Here is a 26,823-nt window from a genome sequence, read left to right as displayed (position 1 = left end):
CATTAGGATTGTAATTCCTCGTCAATTACCTATTTCCTTTGTTCATTATTTTCTTCATCATAGGAGACACTTCAATGCTCTTGTTTCTAATGAAGAATACCCCCTGACCACGATTAAGCAGTAATAAAACACTATTTTTAAAAGTGTTTCCAGTTTGTCGCAAGGGCGCCGCCATCTGTATTCTGTATTCTGTATTCTGTATTCTGTATCTTTCCTCCAACGTTGGAGAACCGTGTTTTACCACGTATGGTTTATCACCGTCACCAATGTTTAAACCAATTATTTACATATCACTGGTATATGTACACCCGCACTGTACACGTCACAACACTACCTATGTAATAGTGTACAGTCGGTTAGCAGAGCCATTAACACCGCCTAAGGCCGCGTATTGTCTGTATCTCTCAGTATGAAGACAGTATAGAAGTCTTCTGATTTGGTACTCTAGGTCTGCTAATCTCTGTATGTCATCTTCAGTAGGTCTAGTTAGTAGGTGGGAGCAGTCAATTAAGTATCTTACTCTCTCGATTTGGTTCAAGGTCTGCCACTGACCATCTTTCTTTGCACACTTATTAAATTCTATTATAATGTCATTGATTATGGGCTTTCTAACTGTTTGTAGGTTGATACATTCTAATATAAAGTGTTCCAGCGTCTCACTAGATTCATTACATAGTTGACATGTGGGATTCACAGAATTTTGGTTGAAGTTTGCTTTCGTACTTTGAAGGATATATGTTCCCACAAGTAGTTTTAGTTTCACTGGTATGCGGGTAATGTCTCTTGTTGATTTGGTTTTTATTCTTAGTATAGGATGTGTATGTCCAGGTTGATAGAATTGAAAGTTCATGTGTTGTAGACTTTTGTAATGTACTGCAGTTGTTAGGATTTGTTCTTTCCACTTGTAGTTAACTACATTTTTACTTTGTTTTTCCATACGACACGTTTAAATGGGTTGGATATTACTGAAGTAATGTCATCAAGATCATAAAACCACAGTAGTCTCCTGATTTCAATGAACCAACTATTGCTTTTTCCGTCTTTCACAATTGTCTGTCTTTGAGCGAGAGTTTTTTCTATAGAGTTGTCATCTTGTAGGCAGATGTTGTTTAGTAATGTTAATGCTTTTTTATGTATTTGAGCTTCTACAGGTAGGACTCCAGATATAATATATATCGCTGCATCCGCTGTGTTGTTTGGCAAGGATAGTAGTTGTTTTATACTTTTTTTCTGAAACACTTCTAATTTTTCCATTTTTGCACATTTCCCTGGTAGAATAACTTCTAATCCATAAGTCAGTATTGGTAGTACATAAAGGTTGAATAGATGTAAACGGGTTTGAGGGTCAGTTCTTTGATAACCATGCAACTCATCTGAGAATAGTTTATACAGTGTTTTTCTGGCCTTTGTTATGTTATTGTCAGTATTACATTCCGTAGACTGGGCTTTTGTAGATGTACGTTTAATTCCAAGATGGGTTGTAGAGTCAACAGTTTTTATCACATTTTCATTAATTGTATAGGTTCCATTTTCAACATTACTAGCACTCTTTGTAGTTGGTGTAATATGTAAATGTTCTGTTTTTTTGGGTTGAAGATGGTATCTTTCTTGCTTTGCAAAGTTTTCAGCTATGTCAATCAGGATTTGAGTTTCTTTCTTCACTGTAGAGTTCAATGTAATATCGTCCGCACAGGCTGTGGCATTGCATCTTGTTGTTCCAATTTTACAACCAATCTCCTTGTCTTGTAGTCTGTTCAGTAAAGGGTTCACATAAATTTTATATAAATCAGCACTGAGTACTCCACCTTGTCTCACCCCTTGTAGTACAGGAAATTGTTCAGATCTATTGCCTTGCCACTGCACTATACTTGCTGTATTTTCATGAATATTCTTAAGTAAAGTCCAATGCATATCTTGAATTCCCATATGATAGATTCTTCTGAGTAAGTGTTTATGGTCAACTACATCAAATGCTGATTTGGCATCCAACAATATTATGTCTACGTTTTCTTTGTTGTCCTTACATTCTCTAATTATTTCTTCTAATACTAATGAAGCATGAAGTGGAGATGTGTTCTTTGTAAATCCTCTTTGGTATGGGTTTTGCTTGTCTATTATGGTATCATTGATTCTATGTTTTATCACAGATTCAATAATTTTCTAAATGACTGGCAAGACTGTTATTCCACGGTAGTTTGTAACGTCTTGACACTTTCCTTTGTTTTTGAATACAGGAGTGAGAATTCCAACTTTAAGAAGGTCCGGGATTTGGCCAGTTTGAAATATTCTATTCATAATTTCTAATATTTTCTCTCTTAACAGAGGACCGCCATATTTTATATTTTCAATTGTCATTCCAAAAATATCATCAGCTTTCCCTGTGTTAATTGAGTTAATAGCTTCATCTAATTCTGGTTCAGTTACAGGCTCTACCTCTGTATCAAGAACTATGTCATCCATCAGTGAAACTTCATTAATAACTTGTTGATGATAATCACTGTCATATTCATCAGAATTTGTTAAATCTGCTAGTGCACTAAAGTGTTCGTGGAAACCAGAGATGATATTCTCTTGACTTTCAAGCTCTTTTCCATTCACATTTAATTTTTCTAGTACATTATGTTTTCTCTTCTGAGAGTTGACCAGTTTATAGAAGAGTTTCTTATCATTAATCTTTGTATCCATTATTTTTTCACGTTCATAATCTTTGCGTCTGGCATGCTCTATTCTACATTTACTACGAAATTCTTTCTTTTTTACTTTCATTGTTGTGTGTGATAGATTTCCATTTTCAGTTGGTTTTCCAGCATCTTTCCATTCTTTGTATGAACATCTAAGTGCATTCAGAGAATTTGCTATGTCATGGTTCCATACTCTTAATTTTGGTTTCGCCTTCATACTGCGTGGTTTCCTAGAAAAAGTTTGCATAGAGTCATTAATAATTTGAATTATCTGTTTGGTGTTCTCAGTTATCGAAGAGATGTCGGCTGTTTCTGTGACTCTTAGGTGTTGTATTTTTTCATTGATCAGATTCTGATATGTTTCCTTGTCAATCTTTTCCCAGTTTATTCTCCTTTTATATAAAGTAGTCACTTGTTTGGTACACTGTTTCTTGAATGAACATTTCAGTGACATGCTAATAGGGTAATGATCCGATAGGTTTTCTGGTATATCACTCAGGACTATTTTGATACTATAGTTATTGTTTGCGATAGGTTTTAGAAAGTAATCAATCTCCGAACATTCTACACCGGTTGACAATACATAGGTTTTACCACTAACATCAAAGCACAAAGAATATTGTTCAATAAATGATTTGATCAGTAGAGTTCTTTTGTCCGATTTACATTCATTTTTCGATAGATCAACGTTCATGTCACCACCTATTAATATTTCATGTGTGGATTTATATTTTTCACAGATATCATAGAGATACTCAAGTGTTTCTGCATATTCTAAGTCTGATTTCTTTGAACCTCGAGAAGGCATATAAACAGATACTATCAAGATATTATGAGATAACGATTTGAATTCAATACACTGTATTCGTTCGTTTCCGTCTTTAATGGTGTTTAATAGATGGTCAATGGATTTGTCCCATATAACAGCTACGCCTCCATAACCTCTTGGTAATTGATAGGGTAAAATAGGGTCATCAGTATCAGCTCCTTTTCCGATGTAATTAAAGTTTTTATCAATTTCTCCTAGCAGTTTAATATTATTTTCGAATAACCAGGTTTCTTGTAGCAGTAGGATTTGATTACTTTTCATTATCTGACATATCGCTTCGGTGTTTGTTTTTACATTTTTGCAATTGAATGAGCAAATATTTAAAGTCTCTATCGATGTAGACGTGTTCCCGGTGACAGGGTCCTTTCTTCGTCTAAAAAAGAGGAGTCATCAGGGGTCCTTTGTGTACTGTTTGGGGATCCACTTTGCTCGTCTATAGGCTCTTTACCTTTGTCTTTTGGTGATTGGACAGTTGTTCTTGGACTGCATTGCTCGTCATTGGTAGCGTTTTGGGTTAGGGTGGTTCTCTCAGTCTGGTTTTCTGGTAAATTAGTAATTATCTCTTTTTCCGGCCGGGTTTGGTTACTGGCTCTACTATGCCAGGGTTTGTCTGTTCTTCTGGTAGGTAATTGCTGCCTTTTACTGTGGTTTTTGTAGAAAATACTTGGACCAGCTAGGGCTAGATGAAGCTTGTTTTTTTGTACTGTAACATCTCCTAAAGTAGGGTGTTGAATAACTTGAGTATCGTCACATCCTCGGGCTCCTTGTGTAAGTTCATTTTCAGGGACGTTGTCAATATTTTGTACATTCTTGTATTTTTCCGTGGAGCTGTTACTACCTTGTTTTTTCCGTCGCTATGGTCACTTTCGTAATTTCACAGTCAGGACTAGGGATACAGGTTTCCGGTGTTTTTTGGTCTAAGATCTCTAGCTGCTTATCAACTTGCTTCAGTATGAATGATGTAACTCTGTCATGTATGGATTGAAGTAACTTGCTATCATCTGAATGGTGATCAATATTGTCTTTTTTGTTTGTAGGCAAGCTTTGTGTTGAGTTGCTATTTACTTTTGTTTCTAGCATGTCTATTCTTTTCTCATACGTTTTAAGGGTTCTGTTCAGTTCTTCGTTTTGTGATTCTAATTTTTGTATGTATTTTTCTAATTTTGCTGTATGTCCATTCTTTTCGTTAATTTCTTTTTCTCTAATTTTTAACTGGTTTTCAAGTTTCTTAAGATTTACTTCTTTCTGTCTCAGTTGTTGTCCATTTTCTTCAGGATTCTTCATAGTCACCTCAGTTTGTGTATCTTTGGATTTCATCAATGTTTGACACTGTGTGTCTAAGACGAGGTCTATAGTTGGGTTTTGACTAGTAATGGCTGCTTGCTCTCCAAGTCCTAGGCATGCAGGGCATATAGCTGAGTGTTCAATGTCGGCAAGGCATCTCTCATGGTAAATCTCGTTGCACACATCACACACATCTTCTTCATCTATTACTTCCTTATCACAAACTAAGCAAATGACTGTATCTTTTGTTGTTCCTTCACTTAGTAGATTTTGTACTATTGATTTTGATTCAACCTTTTTTTGTGGAATATTGATTTTTTTGGACTTAGGGTTCTTGTTTTTGGTTGGACGGATAATTGAAGCTACCTGGGTACAGAGCCCACACTGGAAGTTGCAGTTAGAGTCCGATTCAATTTTTCTAATGTCCGGTTCTGTTAGTCCTGCGCATCTGTAATGGATCCAATGCTCAGATGTCGAACATAACACACTTCTTGTTAGACAGTTTTTTTGACATTTGATACATGAGATGTCTTCATTGTTTTTTGCATTTGGTTTTACACCTTTCGGTCGGCTATTGTCGCTATTTTCTTGAATTTTCACATTCTGCATTTTTTGAATCTCTTCTATGAATATCTGGTTTAGTTTGTCTGTATTAATTCTTTGCCCATCTATTTTTGCACTACAACATACTTCATAGATTTGATCGAGATCTTCATTGATAAATATATTTTGCTGTTTTCCGTTTACTAAAATTCTACTGGTTGTGTTGTAAATGTTCAGGGTATATTTGTTATTTACACGTATGGTGAATTGAACTATATTATTTCCTCCTCTGTCAGTAGATTGTTCGATTGTCACTTCGCTTGAATCTTTCTTTCTGTAATACACAAGCGTAGCAGCTTTCAAAAGTTCGAATGTTGCAGTGTCAGCAGTCATGACAATCCCCCCATTTGTGTGTTCGATTTTTACATTATCGGTTCTCTTTGCAGCGTGAAGTTTTTTCAGTAATGCTTTATCTACATTGAGATCGTAGTTGGTACCTCCAATTGTTGTGTATACTTCAGTATCTACATTCTTATGAGACTGATTTAGCTTGCTTAAAAGTTGCGAACTGCTCTGTCTAGTTAGAGCCATTATAATATTTGGGTTTGTGGAATACACAGGAAAATGTTCATAAAATGTTCATTAAAATGTTATGTAAAAGATATCACTTTAAAACACTCATGTAAGATCTAGTAAGTATCCATATTAAAACATGAATAAATAAAGGTAATTAAAAGCAGGTATAAGAAATACAGAGTAATAGAAGCTGTATTTGATAAGAGTTCCAATCTGCTATAGATAAATCAAGTGGCTTAGTTGGTGAAATTTATTTTCCAAGATGGCGTCTCCGCCACGATATTTCGTGGGATACTCTCGGTACTGTCTTCACTCTATCTGCACCTCATTAACATGGGAATGTGAAAATAACATACAGCGGTTGCTAGGTAAATTGTCTAAAAAGTTAAGCACAATATAATAGTTCAGTTCTAGGAACAGTCTGAAAATTTCGTTGTTTCTACAGTTTTTGTCTTGACAATATTCATAAATTGTGGGTTTCTATACTCAGATACTCAATACCCGGCGCATACACAATTGTTTAGGCTCCGCTAACCGACTATAATCAACTTATCTTGTATTTAATTTCAGTGAAGAAAACTTATTTCCAAGATGGCGCCACCGCCATGGAAATTCGTGGGCGCCCACGTTACGCTGTATTCAGTTTTTCCTGTTCCTCAATAGAAATTATGCCATTTCCAGTACACCAGTTGCTAAATAAAAGATTAGTTTAAAAGTTTATCACAATAAAACAGTTCAGGTTAACGATACCACTCCTTTTAAAATCAGATTTCTTCCACCGATATTTTCACGTCTTCCCTTCACCACCACCACCGGAATCTTTTCAACGTTTGCATCTTGAATTGCAAAAATTATAGATGAAATTTTATGCACGAAAAAGGTCAAACCACACTAATTGTTATGCCGAGTTAAACAACCAACTTCTTCATGTACCGGTATACCGCTTTAATACAGTCTCGGACACTCGAATTCTTTGTTTGTCTCAAAAGCAATGTAATGGTTGCTGGACAAAATGCGAAAGATTTGGCAAGGATGGAAGGATTAGTTGCCTAATTTATTCCCAAAGCAATGCAATTGTTGCTGGGCAAATGTGAGGGATAGAGCCAGGACGGAGAGAATGGTCGCCTTGTGCGTTACCAATGTAATGTAATGCTTGCTGGCAATGAATGCTGTGGGCAAATGCGAGGGATAGAGCCTGGGCGGAGGGGTGAGCCGCCTTGTTTGTTTTCAAAGCAATGTACTGGTTGCTGGGGAAATGCGAGGGATATATGACAAGGACGGAGATGAGTCGCATTGTATGCCAGTTTCCAAAGCAATGCACATAATGGTTGTTGGGCAAATCAGACGGATAGAGCCAGGACGAAAAGAATGGTCGCCTTGTGTGTTTCCAATGTAAGGTCATGTTTGCCAGGCAAATTAGAGGGATAGAGCCAGGGCGGAGAGATGCCGTGTTGCCACTTCTACAACAACAGCTACTACTATCCCTTCTACTAACTATCATATAACTACTACTGATGCTGCTAATCTCGCGTTAATCAACTATATGTTGCTGTGAATGAAGGAACTAAGCTTTTTGAATCAATGCGAAGGCCCTTCATTTATCTATTTATAATGAACGCAAAGTACAATGAACCCTTAAAGGGACTGTACACCAGATTCGCACCAAAAAAAGTTTTTTTCTGTAACGAATCTCAGGACAATTATCTAATGGAATGTGTTACGCTGTGATATCATAATTGTGAAAAAAAGTACCAAAATGTAAAAAAAAAATTGTGTCGGAGACCGGGTTCAAACCCGTGTCGCCAAAATTTCAGTCCAGCGTCGTATCCACTGAGCTACGACGGCCTACTCTGTTAATTACATAATTAAGCTATACACGTACCTCGGTAATATCACGTGATAACACCGACTAGCCAATCACGCATAAGAAATGAATTCTACCTGGTAGACATACCCAGTAATCTTTTTAAAGGAAAATACAAAATAACTGCTCAACTTAAATAAATTGTAAACTATGTGGTACTTCAGTTAGTAAGTTTCAATGCATTGTACACATCGATGCCAAGTTTATGTCAGTTTTCGACATTTTTTTTTCGATATTTTATCATACGGAGTACAGCCCCTTTAAGGAGATTTTCGACATCCACATTTAAACGACTCCCCGGTATCATTTTATTAAATATACATGAGTCATAACATTTTGAGCCGGTAGTCGATAAGTTTGACTGGGGTTCGTGATTCTATTTGGGTCAAAATACATCCTCACACCGGCCAAATCCTAATAGCCTCTTATAGAACAATACCATAATCAAGTTGTTAAATTAAACGACTTGATTACAGTATTGTTCTACAAGAGGCTATTAGGATTTGGCCGGCGTGAGGAAAATATTTAGCTGTTGGGGAACTAAGAAATATAGTTAGTACATTTGTGCTTGATGTTTTCAATCTTTAAACACAATTCAAGAGTATGGTTTAGATAGTTAAATATTGTTATCAAGGAGATTGTTCATAAACAATATTAAAGATGTAATGCTTAGCTTAGTTAATTAATAATTATATTTTTTATAGTAAAGAAAATCATGTCAATACTTAATAATAAACTATTATTGAATTTTTGTTTTATTTTTGACAAGTGTCGTAATAAACAAAATGAGATGAAGCGTTAAACCTAAGAAACATGCACTATAGAAAGATTTTTCCGAAAAATGACCAAAATCATTGCTCCCCTGAATTTCATGCTGGTCGTAATGGCCATTAAATGAAATGAATTAGCTGTTGATAAAAATTACATGAAAAACCAAGTCAGCCCTTTAAACCTTAGCACAAAACCACTGAATGGAACATAATGCATAATTATGCTGTTAAAATCCAGGTATATGCTGGCATACAGGGGTTTCCTTCTTAATCGAAAATTGGATAGGATTACTTGGCATGAGTTGCTTTGTTTGTTACTAATGTAATGCAATGGATAGAGCCAGGACGGAGGGATGAGTCGCCTTGTTTGTTTCCAAAGCAATCAAATGGGTGCCAGGCAAATTAGATGGATAGAGCCAGGACGGATTGATTAGTCGCCTTGTTTCTTTTCAAAGCAATGTTATGATTGCCAGGCAAATCAGAGAGAAAGAGCCAGGACAGAGGGATGAGTAGCCTTGTTTGTTTCCAAAGCAATGTAATTGCTGCTGGAAAAATGAGATGGATATAGTCAGGTCGGAGAGGTACGTTTAAGAGCCTGCACAACTCAAAATCCGCAATACAATCGATTCCGTTGGCTCGAACTCCAAGGGACCGGCGAAAATACATCGAGCCTCAGAAAAATCGAGCCAAGCGGGAATCTTTTCCTGAGTATAAAGAAATGGGTCCTAAGCATCCAGATCGAGCCAACGAGTTATTCGAGCTAAACGAGTTCGAGCTAACGGGGTTCGACTGTAATTAAAATATAATGGATTTGAAGATTTCACCTAGTGTTTTTTTTTCATTGCACCATGCATTGTCGTTGGTATGCATTCCGTGTTTTTACAATTGATTTGACAATATTAAAATATATATAACTCATGGAAACTCATTTAATAAAAACAGCGGCGTTTATGTTGGTAATAGTTATTTATTACCCGGTGTTTCAGTTTCCCCAAACGAGAGCAAAGCAGACGATCAGAACCACTTTGCAGATAATGCCCCAAACTTACTGATCCTTGTTTGTTAGATTATCAAGATATTCCTGCGCCTATCGGCTGAATTCTGGCTCAACCCCGTCGTGACGCCATCACGACTGGAAATGTTTCTCAAATCTCATAAGTGACATGAGATGGAAGTGACAGCAGTTCGCAGTCAATCCAGACATAAGAAGACTTGAAGAAACAATTTGAGGTACATGAGTTTCTTGTTTGAGCCTTAGCCAGTTGCGCAGAGACCCCTTCGAAACACGGGGTCATCTTCCCAGGGTTGAACCAGTACCCGTTTCCCAATTTCTCAATGCCGAGCGCTTGGCAAGGGGGTTTCTGATAACATGTTTTAACGTCTTCCTGTTTGACGCCGTACGGTGTGTGAACCCCCGAATTTCCGCACCCGAAGAGAATACTCCACCACTGAGCTATCGGGGCGGTGAAAATAATGTATGTATATGAGTCATTCTGCGACCCTTCTAGCTATTCTCGGAATATCCCATTGACACCTGCCATAATGAAGCTCTTATGAAATTAACCACTGTGGATTTTTTACCACTTATCTGACAGATTTAAATGATGGCCCTAACAGAAATGAATTCATATTTGCGACAGGCCATTGCCTTTCTTTATTGATTATTGCTTAATATAAATAATATACGTTTATTAAGATCAAATGATCGAAACATTAAGAACACAGAGTGATTCTTTAACAAAAATACAGAGCCCAATCAGCTAACATTTATTTACAGGATTTCTCAACCGACACTTCAAGATTTGTTTATAATTTTTTTTATTTAAAATGTTTAAGTGAAATCTTTGGTTATTTTCAGGACATGGTTAAATGAAGAAATATTACATACAATTTTAATAAAAAGGCAATACCACTTTTGCGTCTCAAGATACGTAAATACTCAAAATATGTAAATACATTTTATCAGATACCTTAAATTTGAAGGTATAAAATCTTTTTATCACTTTTACATTTCAAATGGAAGCTGGAATTACACTTGGAAATTTCCATTGAAAACATCCTTTATAGTTACTTGAAAAAAGGTAATGATACTACTACAATATTTACACTAATTTGTTTTTCTCTTTCTTGCTAAACATAACTGCAAAATACACTTAATATTTATTCGATATATTGTACATGTCATTTAATATAAATGGTTATTCAGTTTGATAACACAAGGTTACAAAAAAAACAAATCAAAAGCGCAAGCTGAAATTGTAAAATAAATGTTTTTGCATTTACTTTTCAGTTGTTTAAAGGTTATTTAATGCATGGTAATTTCTTCCTAAAAATAACGATCACGACTAAGGAAGAAACACTGTCAGTTTGCACTAAACACCTTCAATGAGTCATTTCCGTTCATCCCGACAACTAGTGTACGTGTGTGGGGACAGAAGGACACAGAGTAGGGATATGTCAGTCCGTCCTTCCGTCCCAGTATTTCCTTCATCTTGCCGTCCCTCTCCGTCAGCAGCATCACGTTGTCACTGCGATTCCCACACACGAGCAGCTGACCCGGACCTACCGCCATCACGGACTTGGGATATTTGAGCTTCTTGTCACTGTACTCTCGTAGCAACTTCCCGTCTAGAGACAGCTGGAGGACGGTTTGGGCAGTGCTGTCAGACACGTACAGGGTCGGTGGTGTTGAAGCTGACACAGTCAGATAGTATGGGAGTTTAAAAGGTTGTCTTCCATCAACTGTTTGAAATGTACTGATAATATGACCATCCAATGTCATCACTTCAATATGCGGGTTAGATATGTAAGACACGTATAGTCTATTGTTGTTGTATGCAATACCATGACACCCAGATGATACTTTAATTTCCTTTCCACGCGACAACTGCCCTTCTTTCGTAGACAGCAGTTCTATCATGGACTTAACCGGGAGAGTGACAGCGGCCTGGTCACCAGGAAGCGCACACACGTCCCAGGGCACGCCTGGCAGTTCGAGTCGGGACGTGACGGTTCGGGTGGTGGCGTCCACCAGTTTGGCACAGCTGTTATCGTGGTCAGTCAGAAGGAAGAGACCCGGAGACAGCAGGGTGAGGGCGGTAATAACGCAGGTTCCCTGGTCTTGTGGCGTTCTGACATTGATGTCTGCTTCATTCTTCCATGTCACAGTAGAGAGGTCAGGAACTGGAACTGAACACAATAATGGACTAGATTAAAAAAATTTCACTTTCGTCTGATAAACTTAAATGAGACAATGGTTTAAACATTTTTTAAAAAGGTGCAGCTTCAATTTTAAGTGTTTTTTCTTCAATGAGAAAATTTAGATTAAACAAACAAGACACGGACACCCGGTAATAAATATAAATGATAAAGAGGTGTTTTTTGTTTTAGTGTAATATACAATAAAATTCACCGGGTGAGCACCAAAAGCTATATTTTACAAGTTGTGTTATAATCATTTTAATGTTCCCGTCTTAAGTACGCCTGCAAACAAATTCACTGTACAATTTTCCCCGTATATCTTACGAACACATTATTAACACGTCTTTTCTGTCAGTTTGATATTTTAGCCCAATTATTGTGACAAGATTTACCCCAGGGATGAATAAGTGCACATAAGCGCAAACATGCATTTGTTTTCTTTCGGAGGCAAATTTGCCTTATGTCCCAGCTTGTGTTTCTATTTTTTCTTAATTCGAATATTCGACATAAACCAATACAAGTAACGCATTGATATATAAAAAGAAATCTGTCGAAATGTTTTGGCAAATTATTTATAACTTTTGTTTTTTATTGAAAATATTTACTTTTCCCAATTGTCATATAAACTCGTCAAAAACATACCCCAAGGCCAAATGTGCATCCCGTTGATATGTTTGCCCCGAGTGCAAATGTGGGGCATTTAAGACACACAGCACTAAAAATAGCCATTACCATTACTTAGAGTCACCTTTTTAAAAATAAAGATAGTATTTCGAACAGAAAAATACATATAAATCAAAGTTCTTTTTGTTTTAGATGGAAACGGTCGGAGTGTTGTGAAAACCTTGAAATATATTTAAATGGCACTGTAAAAAATGTTGCTACAAATACGCTTATGTACAGTAAGCCCAATAACTATGGATTTTATGATAAATTCCAATTAATACCGAATGGGAAAAACAGGCTGCGTTGGCATTCGTGTCGAGGCCGATTTCTGTTTGTTTACAGTGTACTTGCAACTAGGCGGGTTTACCGAATTGATTGCAGCAAAAACTTATTGATGATCAGTAATTTTGTATTAAAACGTTTCCATTTAGTTTAAGTTAAACTTTTGTGTCATAATTTAAGTAGTAGCTTTGGCCATTATGAACAAGAACTCAATATAAGGACAAATTATTGAGATATTACTTAGAATTTTAATCAAATAATTACAAAGCTATCCTTTTTAGGGTCAAGTGATACTTAAACATGTAAAGTGATTTTTAAACATACTATTCTTTCGAAACTCTCCCGCAACGTCAAGTGTTCCAAGGCCCATTTTCGATCCCAGTAGCCGCTCCGTGTCCGCGTCCTTAGTAAACTGGTACTTCCGGGCGTTCATCCTATCAGTCATCTTCTCCATATTGTCATTAATTCCCCGTAGCTCCTTCATACCTCGCCTTGCCGTAACATACCGCTGGTTCACCGAGACGTCACCGGAAGTCAGTTCCGTTTTTATGGCCTCAAGTCGGGTTTTCATCAACTCACAATCGGTCTTAAGTGCAGTCAACGCGTTCTCATCCTCGGTCTTGACCTTCTCGATGTTGTCGAGCAACTCCTTCTCGCGCCGGTCCAGGTATGTGTTTATTTCTGCACGGAACTTCCTCAGTTTATCTATCTCAACCTTAGACTGGTTTTCAACTTCACCAAAAATCTCCTTGACGTTACTAACAAGCCCTGATAAAAGATCTTCAGCTTGTTTAATTGATGGTTCCAGCTCTCTAAATTCATTTCCAATGACAAATTCTTTAGCCACATCAGCGATGTAGTCAACTTTACAGCTGCGATGGTCAAGTACGACACAGTCGCCACAGCCAAGGTCTCCGTGGGTCGGGCAATAAAACTTGATCATCTCCTTCGGGTGGTGGTTACAATAATCCGTTTCGGCGATAGCTGATTTCTTCGTTGTCGGGTAGAAGGAGGGCATCCTATCTTTGGACAGCAAAATGTGGTTCCTAGACATCTTCAATCTCTTATGGTACTCGACACAGGGAGCGCACATGTACTCCTCGCATGTCTGACAGAAGCCCTGGGCCACAGCGCGTTTACCCCCTTCTCCACACGGCTGGCAGTAGACCGTGGCGTCAGTGGAACCCTTGTCAAGGTCAGGGTCACGCTTCTTCCCGGGTACCTCCATCTATGTAAACAAACTATATGAATCACTTTTATAAGCTTACTGTTTCATTCAAATGAAAACACACAGCACTAGCGGATTTAGAGGGGGGCGCAGTTTACTTTTTATGTCAATTTAGGAGAAAAAAATAAATAAAATACGCCCATAATGCATCATTTCCAACTACAAATTGTTAATTTTTCTTGATTGCTTAACCCCCAATCCATATGCAAACAGTTTATGCCATACACTTTCGGTTCAGAGGGAGGGGTACATGTCAAAAGGTTGCGCCCCTAAGCTACGCCCCCTCTAACGTTGATTCCTGGAACCGCCCCTGCACAGATTCAGTACGATCAAGTAAAACACTGCCCTTAAACAAAGATAAAATTCCTTGTCTATACGAATCATTTTCAAAACGAAAGTAGTGATCGATGTTCTAATTTAGAACAGCATAAGAGATCGTTCAAATGTGCTTTTTTATTATTTTCCCCACACAATCTCGCTTTAAATGTCGGTCAAACAATTCTTAATAAAGAAATACAAATAATATTTACCTTTATTCTGTTGATCTTTTAAACTAACAAGGAAGTAAATTAATTTCATCCACTGCGCATGTCCATAGACCACCTTTGTATCGATTCACGTTTATGTTAAAACGTTTGTAAACATGCGATTTAAGACACTACATACTCAAGGTATTTACATCAAAATGACTCCGGATTTTATTGACCGATAATGATGTGAATAGGCAGAACCGAATAATAATAGTTATAATAATGATGATGATAATAATAATAATAATAATAATAATAATAATAATAATAATAATAATAATAATAATAATAATAATAAAACTATAACACTGGCGAGATAACTTCACGATGAACAGAAAAAAAACCCTCTCCAATCTCCACGCTAAATTTTTACATTCCTTGTCTATTTTCACTATATAATAACCGCCTTCCACTCTCCACATCCCTCCACTCCCAATTTCCGCAGCCCTCACCTTTTACCCTTCTCCCCTCCTTTTTACCAATACCTTTCGCCAACCCTCTCCCTTTTCCATCCCTCTCACTTTGCCCACCCCTCTCCCTTTCTCCATCCCTCTATCTTTCCCCATCCCTCCCCCTTTTCCTATCCCTCTCCATTTTCCCATTACCTCTATCTTTTCCCATCACTCTATCTTTCTCTATCCCTCTACCTTTCTACATCCCTCCATCTTTCTACATACCTCTCCTTTTTCGCATCCCTCTATCTTTCCCCATCCCTCTCCCTTTTCCCGTCCCTCTCCCTTTGCCCATCCCTCTCCATTTGCCCATCCTTCTACCCCCTCCCTCTGCCCTCTCCTTTTGCCTATTACTTTTCATTTCCCAATCCCTCTCCTTTTCCCCGTCCCTCTCCCTTTCCTCACCCTCTCCCTGTGCCAAATCCTATCCCTTTGCTCATCCCTCAGCCTTTCCCCATCCCTCTCCTTTGTCCATCCGTCTAACCTCCACCCACCCTCTCCCTTAGCCCATTCCTCCCCCTTTCCCAATCCCCTCCCTCCTTTCCTCATCCCTCTCCATTTCCCCATCCCCTCCCTCTCCTTATCCCTCTCCGATTCCCCAACCTCCTCCCTTTCCCCAGCCCTCCCCCTTTCCCCGTCACTCTCCCTTGCCCAATCCATCTCCCTTTGTCCATTCCTATCCCTATCCCCATCCCCTCCCTTTCCTCATCCCTCTCCCTTTTCCCCATCCTCCCCTTCCCCATCCCTCTCCCTTTCCCCATCCCTCTCCTTTCCCCAACCCTCCCTCTTTCCCATCCCTCTCACTTTGCCCACCCGTCTCCCTTTCTCCATCCCTGTATCTTTCCCCATCCCTCTCCCTTTCCCCATCCCTCTAACTTTTCCCATCCCTCTGCCTTTTCCCATCCCTCTCCCTTTTCCCTTCCCTCTCTCTTCACCATCACTCTATCTTTCTCCATCCCTCTACCTTTCTACATCCCTCTCCTTTTTCGCATCTCTCTACCTTTCCCCATCCCTCTCCCTTTGCCCGTCCCTCTCCCTTTGCCCATCCCTCTCCATTTGTCCCCTCTCTCTCACCTCTCTCTTTGCCCATTCCTTTTCATTTCCCAATCCCGTTCCCTTTCCCCGTCACTCTTCCTTTCCCCACCCCTCTCCCTCTGCCCATTCCTATCCCTCTCCCCATTCCCTTGCTTTCCTCATCCATCTCCCTTCCCCCGTCCCTTTCCTTATCCCTCTCCCTTTGCCCAATCCCATCCCTTTGCCCATCCCTCTCCTTTTGTCCATCCTTCTAACCTCCACCATCCCTCTGCCTTAGCCCATTCATCTCCCTTTCCCAATCCCCTCTTGTCCTTATCCCTCTCCGATTCCCCATCATTCTCCCTTTCCCCAGCCCTCCCCCTTTCCCCGTCCTTCTCCCTTTCCCAATCCATCTACCTTTGTCCATTCCTATCCCTATCACCATCCCCTCCCTTCCCTCATCCCTCTCCCTTTTCCCTATCCTCCCCGTTCCCAATCCCTCTCCCTTTCCCCATTTCTCCTCTTTCCCCAACCCTCCCCTATTGCCCATCCCTCTCCCTTTCCCCATCATCTCCCTTTGCCCATCCCTCTCCCTTTTCCCATCCCTCCCCTTTCCCCAACCCTCCCCTATTGCCCATCTCTCTCCCTTTCCCCATCCCTCCCCTTCCGCATCCCCCATTTCCCCATCCCTCCCTTTCCCCATCCCCCCTTCCCCATCCCTATCCCATCCCTCCTTTTCCCCATCCCTCCCCTTTCCCCATCCCCCCTTTCCCCATCCCTATCCCATCCCTCCCCTTTCCCCAACCCTCCCCTATTGCCCATCTCTCTCCCTTTCCCCATCCCTCCCCTTCCCCACCCCCATTTCCCCATCCCTCCCTTTCCCCATCCCCCCTTCCCCATCCCTATCCCATCCCTCCCTTTCCCCATCCCTCCCCTATCCCCATCCCTCTCCCCTTTCCCCATCCCTCTCCCTTTGCCCATCCCCCTCTTTTCCATATCACTCTCCCTTTCCCCATCACTCCCCTTATCCCGTTAACCATTTAATAAAATGTTAGCAAGTCTCTTTAAATACTGCATAGTGTATGGCACTATGATTTTGGTTGCTGTGCATAAAATATAACATACAGTCACAAAGGTCTCATTTTTCACAGAATTATGTCAAAACAGCAAATAAGTATATACTGCAGATGGCATAGTTACATGTATATATCAAGCTTTATACAATTGTTTGCCATTATGTCTTCATAATCATGATAATTTATTCGAAAGTGCTTTAAATATAGTGTGAACAATTAATTTATAGTATTGACATTTTGAATGCTTAAAAATGAAAGAATAAAGAAATGGTTGAAAGTTATTAAAATTACATTTATTTAACAATCAGCTGATTAAAATTACCAACAAGTCAGTGGGCAAAGTTAAGTATGGAACTTACACTCAATGCATAGAAGAAATTCATTTGAGGATCCCAGTGGTGTTCCTTTAAATATATTTTACCGTTTCAAAATAAACGATTCGTCGTCTCTTATTTGTCGTTTGGCGTAGGCATATTGGCGGGAACGTGCAGGGTGTACGTGCAGGAATATGTAAGGGAGTGGGCGACGTGGTTTCGTCACTAGAGGCTTTTTTATTGGCAGCATGAAAACATTAGTTAAATATGTTTGGTCCTGCCCACCCACGCGTTTTTATTATACATGTAGTAGGATATTAGTATTGTCAACGATGATAGTCTGTACATACAGGTGGCAGTTTTATCCGGGATTAACATAGTTTTCTTGAGTTTTCTTAAGTAGACTGTAAAGTTGTTGTAATGTTATTTTTAAATATTTAAAAAAAAAATTTTTGTTTCAGATGATTCAAGCGTCCACGTTTTTGAGTGGTGTGCTTCGTTTATAACTTGATCTATCGTTTAAAAATCGTGTTTCGGGGGAACAGTTTCCTAAAGTTTTCACATTTGACAAAGCGGCACCCATCTGATGTGACTTCAAACTGACACACTTCAACTAGAAAACAACTTTTTAAATTGATCTGCATATTTGCTGTGGTGTCCGGTCAATTGTTAAAGTTCACAAATGTGTAGAAGTCTAGCTTATGTTGTCTAGGATAAATTGACTATTTTGATAAGGAAAATACATTTTTACTCACGCAGTATGCAATAAATATATATGATAAAGGACTCGCGGATGTTAGGGTAAAATCCCCTTTTTATGTCGAAATAAAGTGTGTCGAATCATTAAGATTGTAAAAAGTAAAATACTGATGAATGGAACCCTTTAACAAATGTTGATATATATGCTAACATATTGTCCTTGAAGAGCACGATTTTAGATAGCATTAGACAAACGCTTTTAAACAAAGGATTATAGGTCAAATAATTGTTCAAATTTTGTAAGAGTCCTTGTGGGCGATCGGTTATGTTGCCAGTTATCTATTTTTTTTCTTTTGACTGTACCAGCGTGGGTTCGCTCCCCCTTTAATCAATTTTATTTTTCTTAAAGTGTAACTTTTTCTGCAATTTCGGTATCAAAGAGTAAAATAATTCTATTTTTATAGTTGTCAGATGTCTTCCCGTGAAAAGAACATTCCATAAACAGATATATACAGAACGACCATACCCTCTGTCCGCAGCATAGGTTTCTATGTCAAGAGTTAAATGCGGAATGATCATGCATTCTGCTTTGTCAAGAGTTATATGCGGAATTATTATGCCTTCTGTCAGTATTATAGCCTACCTTGTAACGAGCCATATGCGGAATTATCACGCCTCCTGTCAGCATTATAGCTTACCTTGTCATGATCCGTATGCAGAATTATCTTGCATTCTGTCAGCATTTTAGCTAACCTTTTCACGAGCCATATGCGGAATTATCATGCCTTCTGTCAGCATTAAAGAATACCTTGTCATGATCCGTATGCAGAATTATCTTGCATTCTGTCTGCATTTTAGCTGACCTTTTCACGAGCCATATGCGGAATTATCATGCCTTCTGTCAGCATTATAGCTTACCTTGTCACGAGCTATATTCGGAATTATCACGCCTCCTGTCAGCATTATAGCTTACCTTGTCATGAGCTATATTCGGAATTATCACGCCTCCTGTCAGCATTATAGCTTACCTTTTCACGAGCTATATGCGGAAATATCACGCCTCCTGTCAGCATTATAAGCTTACCTTGTCACGAGCTATATGCGGAAATATCATGCCTTCTGTCAGCATTATAGCTTACCTTGTCATGAGCTATATGCGGAATTATCACGCCTCCTGTCAGCATCATAGCTTACCTTATCACGAGCTATATGCGGAATTATCACGCCTCCTGTCAGCATCATAGCTTACCTTGTTACGAGCTATATGCGGAATTATCACGCCTCCTGTCAGCATTATAGCTTACCTTATCACGAGCTATATGCGGAATTATCACGCCTCCTGTCAGCATCATAGCTTACCTTGTCATGAGCTATATGCGGAATTATCACGCCTCCTGTCAGCATCATAGCTTACCTTGTTACGAGCTATATGCGGAATTATCACGCCTCCTGTCAGTAGTACTTAAAGCAGCACTCTCACAGATTGACAAGTTTAAAACAAAATATTTCAGAATCACAATGCTTTCAATCGAGTAATACCTTGATACCTCAAACTATAAGTAATATTGTATAATGCTTTAAAGCTGCACTCTTGCAGATTGAACGTTTTGACAACTTTTTTATTTTTTGTCTTTGAACGAGCCAATTTTTGCGAAAATCCATGAAAACCAGTTACATAAGACTGCTGACAAAATAATAGATCGCAGATTTTTATATTTGAGTTAAAACATTGATGTTTTATGCATTTTTCTTAAACCGTTAGTAACGGTTTAAGCCATAAAACATTAATCTTCGAACGGAAATATGAAAATGTACGATCTGATTTTTTGTGAGCGATCTTATATCATTGGTTTGAAGATATCTACGCAAAAATATGCTCTTTCTTAGACAAAAAAAATAAAAAAAAGTTGTAAAAACGGTAAATCTGTGAGAGTGCAGCTTTAAGCCATAACACATCACTTATAGAACGTAAATATAAACACCTGCGATCTGATTTGTGTCAGCTTTCTGATATCACTGGTTTCTAGACATTTATTCCCAAAAATGGCTCATTCAAAGACAACAAATAAAAAAGTTGTCAACACGATCAATCTCTGAGAGTGCAGCTTGAAGAGATACTGATGACTGGACAAGCAAGTTTCTATTTTATACATGCTTTCCTATGCAAATGTAAAGAAAATGATGTTGTCTTTCAAGAAAGGTAGACAAAATTATTTTTATATTGTATATTTAAACTATCACTGAAACATTTTAATGCTGTTTTTGTCACTCACAGACGAGATTTTTTTGTGGTCAAAACTAGTTTATTTCGGAAAAAAATAATTGAACTTGTTTGTATGGTCATATTAAACAAACACATACATAGCTTCAGTGCAAATATGTTATATAAAATACGCGTTATATTTTTACACTGTTCCATCTAATTATAGCATGGCGATCTTTAAAAATATTGCTTCGTTACAGTTTTCTTAGCTTTTGTTTTCATTCAATTTAACCATGCAACATATTCCGTATGATTGGCTGGTATGTGTGTGTGTGCGTGTGCGTGTTTGCGTGCGTGCGTGCGTGCGTACTTGCGTGCGTGATTTTTCTAAGTAAAACCTATTTTATCATGATAATCACGAAAATAATTTCGCTTTAAACTTCAAAAACTCTTAAGAATGTGAATATTACACAAATTTAGTAAATTAAACAACAAAAACAGTGAGCTTAGCTTAATCAAGTTTTAAGGGACTTCAGATGTTTCGAGAAATGGGGGCGTGTAAGCAAGTTTTGGGGATTTTTTTCCTGGACCTATTTGTTAGTACAGTTAGTAGCAGAAAAGTAAGCTGCTGAAATCGTGCACACCGTGCAGGAGATGCTTATAACTAACCGAATCATGTCTTAAAGTTGTTGTTTTTTATTGGAGTTTACTTGTTAAATGAATTTTTAACTGAAAGTTTGACTGGCTATAATAACTGTAACATACATTTTCAGTTGTTAAAACCATTGCCTGAAATCATGGTCACAGTTTAATGGCAATAAAGAAGAAATCACATTGACAGAAACTGAATATACAATGGAAACTCACTATGACGAACTTTGTTATCTCGATGCTCTGGTTATGTCGAATTTATTTTTATTGTTTTGGTTATTTTTATACACTTGTTTGTTTTTCGGTTATCTCGAATGCTCGTAATCCTGAAATCATTCTCGAGGTCCCAACGGCTTTGAAATAGCGAGTTTTGACTGTATTGTTAACTAAGCGATAGTGTGGACATTGAATATAAGTATGAATTTGTAGTGATATAAAGTAATACGCAAACGTTATTTGCCAAAAAATATGATTAAAGACGAAATTCTAAGTTTGATGATACCAATAATGATAAACTCATTACATAATTGGTGTTTGTCATGAATTGTGCGCGTTAATATGTACTAATTGTCCAACCAAATAAAAGTTCATGTTGTTTATACATGATGTTATGTTTACAGTATTCAGCAGTTGATAAGTAGTCTATATGCATATATATATTCTCTCCCATAAAACTCCATGACATAATGTTTTGTAGTATAAGATACATTGGGAACTTTGTTATAGTTAACAACGTTATTTACGTCATCGTTGTAAAATTTCAAGTCAATATTACTCTGTAAGTTTCACAGATACTCAGATGATTTGCAGTATTCCTAACAAGAGGTGAGACAACTGTTTCAGCTGTCCTTGTTTTGATTAAATATTTGAGCACTTTATCAAATAGGTCACCTTTGAAAGTTAACAATGATAAAGTTAATCAGGTTGTTAATTTTAACGAAGCTCTGAACAATCGGGCCAATGTATTGTATTGTTTATTGAATATGATACACGTATGATGTTTTTGAATCATGTCGATATGTATGACGTTACACGTGTGATGTATGATGTATTTTTGATGTAAATATGTATGACGTTACGCGTGTGATGTATGATGTATTTGTGAAGTAAATATGTATGACGTTACGCGTGTGATGAATGATGTTTTTGTGATGTAAATATGTATGACGTTACGCGTGTGATGAATGATGTATTTGTGATGTATATATGTATGACGTTACACGTGTGATGAATGATGTATTTGTGATGTATATATGTATGACGTTACACGTGTGATGAATGATGTATTTGTGGTGTAAATATGTATGACGTTACACGTGTGATGAATGAAGTATTTGTGATGTATATATGTATGACGTAACACGTGTGATGTATGATGTATTTGTGATGTACATATATGTATGACGTTACACGTGTGATGTATGATGTATTTGTGATGTAAATATGTATGACGTTACACGTGTGATGTATGATGTGTTTGTGATGTATATATGTAGTATGCATATTTAATTTATGTATGACGTAACACGTATGGGGTATGATGTATTTGTGATGTATATATGTAGTATGCATATTTCATTTATGTATGACGTAACACGTATGAAGTATGATGTATTTGTGATGTATATATGTAGTATGCATATTTCATTTATGTATGACGTAACACGTATGACGTATGATGTATTTGTGAGATATATATGTGACGTCGTCAGCGAAAATGAGTCCTGTTGAGGTAATCACGTTACCGAGATAAAGCGAGAGTAAAAAACAACACGTTTTCTGAGCAATTATCGTTTTGTCAATCAACTATTTTGACATTATTTTTTTCAAAGTATTTACAAAATCGAAGTGTATACACTCTATAAAGGAACATCACTCTGCTTCCAGTTGAATATTGTCGATAATATTCATGCTGCATGACCTTAAATCATGACTAATCGCCCTTGATCTGAAGGTGTCGCTCTCCGCAATGTTGATGAAAACATGTCGAAATCCGTACCAAAGATATGACGGTTTTGCCGGTTTATTCACTCGGCATTAGCGCTGCGCCGCATTAGCATGTTTTTCGGATTAATTACACGGAAAAGATTATTTGGAAGGTAATGTATGCAATTATCAATGTTGTCATCCTTTATTTAAATTGGCATTTGATGTTTATTTTAAATAACCTTTTGACAGTTTGACCCGGAAGTATTTTTTTCGTTACAACAGACAGTTTACAGATATTATGGCGGAAAATTTGAAAAACACTTTTGAACCCACTGAAGAGGATTTAAACCATTAAACCAATTTAAGAGAAAGAAAACAGATTATTTCTTTACTCAGACCTGCAAGTGTAAAAAACTATGGTAAACCATGCAGTCAAGTTGTGGATGGTAATGATATTTCTGACTTACGTATGTATTCAGCTGGTTTGCAAACAGATGAACTTGATCTTGTTATTAAATCAGCCATGTTGTGCCACAGAAAAAATGGCCAACAAACTGACAGTAGTAAACATAAACGGCAGGCGAGAGTTAGGCCCAGTCAGAAGTTTTATGTAAAGGGAGTTGAAGTTTGCCGTGAAGTATTCTGTTTTGCATACAACATCGGAAAGGAGAAACTAAAACGAATTGGTCGGTCTCTTGACAGTGATGGATTGATTGCTAGGACTCATGGTAATACCAAAAGACTACCTCATAATGCTATCACATTTAAGGAGAGAGAAAATATAAGAAAGTTCCTCATCTGCTATGCATCTGACAATGCAATGCCCCTTCCCGGAAGACTTCCAAACCACCGCAATAGTAAAGTGATGTTGTTGCCATCTGATTACCGCAATAGTAAAGTGATGTTGTTGCCATCTGATAAGTCACAAGCAGACATTCATGTGGAATATGAAAAAATAGACGGTGCAAGAAGTATTAGTCTTAGTACTTTTACCAGAGTATGGCGGGAGTTGTGCCCACATATTGTCTTAGCGAAACCAAAAACAGACTTGTGTTTTAGATGCCAAACATTTTCTTGTAAAATTTCACAAAGTGGTGCCCTTTCTGAAGATGATAAAATGACACTTCTTGATGAATATGAAAGTCATGTTGAAAGTGCTAGACATCAGAGGGAGCAATATAGAATGCAGTGTGATGACTCTAAAGTTACATGTAGTGAAAACATTACAGTTGAAGGTGTGCTTTGGTTAATAAATTTCTATGCGCTATAGTATTAGCTGTCTAATGGCATGCCTCAATTTACCAATTTATTGCAAGAGATAATCTTTTTTATTGGATTTATTGTGCAGTAATTTGCATGATGTATCATACTTTTGAGTGCCTTAGGTTTACTGCAGTAAATGTATGTTTCAACTGAAATGGTTTCATAATTTTGTATTTATTGAATGTAAATACTGGTGTCAAATTTATGTTGTCAAGCTTTTATCTATTACAGGTTGGACCCCTGTATTTCAAAACTGCCAGGAGATGTGAGGTATTTGGAGTTTGCTGTGAAGGATCTGGTAATTCCCTTTTTTACAGTTTAAAATTGCAAAATGTTCTCTGTCATTATAAGATGTCCTGATGTCAAATGTAAATAATTGAGAATTGAAGGAGCACTTCTTAGCAATAAATGTTTTACTTCATTCAAACAAACTGATTAAGAATGTAACATTTCCATTGGTCAAAAGCCATCATGTACATATCAAGATCTGGAATTGGATGTGTTTATGAACATTTATTTGGTATATATATGTTAGTTATGAGAAATGTTTTTTGTATTAATGTTGAATGCTGGTGCTGTTAAATTTTGCTTCTGTTGCTGATGGTGGTGATGATTAAGAACAGTGATAAGACGGATAAATATTTTTCAGAGAAACAGGTGTTTTACCTTGGTGATGAGGGTGTTGCCCCAGGCAAAGGAGCAAACACAGTTGTCAGCTACCTCCACCATTACCTTGAAAACTACGGCCTGGGTGAGGAACATGCCCAGTTCCATTTTGACAATTGCCAAGGACAGAACAAAAATAATGCAGTTCTTGGTTATGCTGTGTGGAGAACATTGACGGGTGAGAGTTGTTGTGTTTCAGTGGAAAAAATAAAATATGTTTCATGATGTAAACTAAATTATGTTATTGCTTTTTAACTATCTCAAAAGGTTTCCAGTAACACTATAGATGAGTGAAACAGATGTATAGCTTTAGAAGCTTTTCAATTTGTTGTACTTAAAAAATAAACAACAGATAAAATTCAGTGTTTAATTTGAAATAAAGAGACCTTATAACAATTAACACTTCTATTACAGGAGGGCATAAGACAATCCAATATTCATTGATGCTAGCCGGCCACACCAAATTTCTCATGTGATTGGCATTTTGGAGTGTGGAAAAACAGATGGAGACACATGGATGCAGAGACAGTTGAGGTATTCAGGGAGTTAGATGTTTACCACACCAATATTTTAAAATAATAATAGACATAAATTACTTACACATGTTTCAAGATTTATTGATTTCCTTCTTTTTAATACAGTTATAAACTAATAAGAAGTGGCATGAAAAAAATGGGATTTTTTATAGTTAAGATTGAAAATAATAATATATGACTTGTGTTATATTAAATTGATAATTATATGAAATAAGTTCATGTATTATCATGTATATTTAGATATAATAGGTAATTGATAAATTCACTGATGCTATATACTTCATGTAGGCATTTCATTGTGCAAGAGTACTGCTCAGTATGATCACCATAGAGCAATAACACAATAACTGCATATAGAAATAGTAGCAGATATTGAGTTCTTGCACTAAGGTGACACTATAATATGTCATATTGGATCAATTATGCCTGATATTCATTCATCATGTAATGCTTTTCTTCAAAACAGGAGGTGGCTTCCACAGTAGCAATGTCATCCCGTAATGGCCACAACATCCCCCATATTGTTGATGGCAACAGCAAACCAGTGTTGTTCTATGACTGGAGCACCTTCGTCAAAGGCATGTTCAAACCATTGAAGAACATTTCGAAATACCATTCATTTGAGGTGTCTTCTAACGAGCCTGGGGTTGTAAGAGTAAGGAAGTTTGTTGATGCCCCTGAGGAGAAAATTAACATACTGAAAACCTGCCAAGTGGATATTTGTGTTATGCCAGAGCAGATCTTTGGTGAGGGAATAAATGCTGAAAGGCAATGGTACTTGCATGATGTAATAAGAGACTTTTGCAGATCGGATCATGCTAAAAACACAACATGCCCTTTGCCATTAGTTGCAAAAGAAGGCTATTCAAAGGCCAAAAAACAAAAGTTGAAATAGGTAACTTTATTGAGAACACTTTCTGTGTGTGTTTCAGCAAAAGGTATAGTTTGTGTCTTGCTATAAACAGATTGGCATGTATAAGTTGAAGTTTTATGTTTTCATTTTCATTCAAAGAATATATTTCTTTGTGTAACATTGATAAAATATTTATGATTTTAGGAATGTATGGTTTCCATGGCAACCAAAAGTAACAAACTTGATTGATCTTTGAAACGTGTATTTCATTTATGGGAATATCATTGAACAGTTGGCCATCTATAAGTAAAGTATGATGGCCTTCATATTTTCCATACATGACTGCAGTATAATATTCAAGTGTACATTATAAATCTACATGTTATAACTTAATAGTTATACATACATATAGTTTCAATGTTCCTTGCTTTATGTTTGTTCTCAATTTTGTCAAATAAGGCATGTGTCATCTTACAACTCTAAACTAATGAAATGAGCAAAAATATGAACTATTCTAGGTATAAGTAAGTTTCTATGGCAACCAAATAAAACATGTCTTCTTATTGAAATAAAAAAAAATTGATTTCACCAGACAAGTTACATCTTTTAAATAATTGCTTGTTTTAAAATAATATATAGTTCTCACTGAAATCCATTACCATGGCTACAGATCCCTTTGTTTATTTCTCTACACATACACCCATTTGTTTCTG

General features: G+C 37.4%; 3 protein-coding genes and 1 long non-coding RNA gene across 6 annotated transcripts; 1 reads left to right on the top strand and 3 right to left on the bottom strand.

Annotated features, from left to right (window-relative positions):
- Positions 1–10,695: 10,695 nt before the first annotated feature.
- Positions 10,696–14,557, bottom strand: LOC128242906 (E3 ubiquitin-protein ligase TRIM71-like). 3 transcript variants are annotated; one of them, XM_052960334.1, is made up of 4 exons: positions 14,150–14,404; positions 13,021–13,924; positions 11,392–11,736; positions 10,696–11,241 (listed from the first exon to the last, which is right to left on the bottom strand). In XM_052960334.1, the coding sequence occupies exons 2-4, from the start codon at positions 13,922–13,924 to the stop codon at positions 10,910–10,912; spliced, it is 1,581 nt and encodes a 526-aa protein (XP_052816294.1). In that variant the 5' UTR covers positions 14,150–14,404; the 3' UTR covers positions 10,696–10,909. The 3 variants fall into 3 exon arrangements, with proteins under 3 accessions (XP_052816294.1, XP_052816293.1, XP_052816292.1); XM_052960333.1 differs by lacking the exon at positions 14,150–14,404 and adding an exon at positions 14,455–14,557 and having other exon boundaries at positions 10,696–11,736; XM_052960332.1 differs by having other exon boundaries at positions 10,696–11,736.
- Positions 14,558–15,611: 1,054 nt separating this feature from the next.
- Positions 15,612–16,488, bottom strand: LOC128244292 (ATP-dependent RNA helicase glh-2-like). Its single transcript, XM_052962309.1, has 2 exons — positions 16,197–16,488; positions 15,612–15,835 (listed from the first exon to the last, which is right to left on the bottom strand). The coding sequence occupies exons 1-2, from the start codon at positions 16,486–16,488 to the stop codon at positions 15,612–15,614; spliced, it is 516 nt and encodes a 171-aa protein (XP_052818269.1).
- Positions 16,489–16,547: 59 nt separating this feature from the next.
- Positions 16,548–16,916, bottom strand: LOC128244291 (ctenidin-3-like). Its single transcript, XM_052962308.1, has one exon. It carries the CDS (start codon positions 16,914–16,916, stop codon positions 16,548–16,550), a length of 369 nt encoding a protein of 122 aa, XP_052818268.1.
- A 5,927-nt stretch (positions 16,917–22,843) lies between these two features.
- Positions 22,844–26,361, top strand: LOC128242914 (uncharacterized). The gene is made up of 5 exons (XR_008262738.1): positions 22,844–22,962; positions 24,287–24,353; positions 24,705–24,899; positions 25,136–25,255; positions 25,724–26,361. It is a non-coding gene; the product is annotated as an uncharacterized LOC128242914 (long non-coding RNA).
- Positions 26,362–26,823: the final 462 nt, after the last annotated feature.

Source organism: Mya arenaria, chromosome 8 (genome assembly GCF_026914265.1).
Source record: "Mya arenaria isolate MELC-2E11 chromosome 8, ASM2691426v1".
In the NCBI taxonomy this organism is placed as follows: Eukaryota; Metazoa; Mollusca; class Bivalvia; order Myida; family Myidae; genus Mya; species Mya arenaria.
Note: the sequence above shows the minus strand (reverse complement) of the source record. Positions and strands in the feature narration are given on the sequence as shown.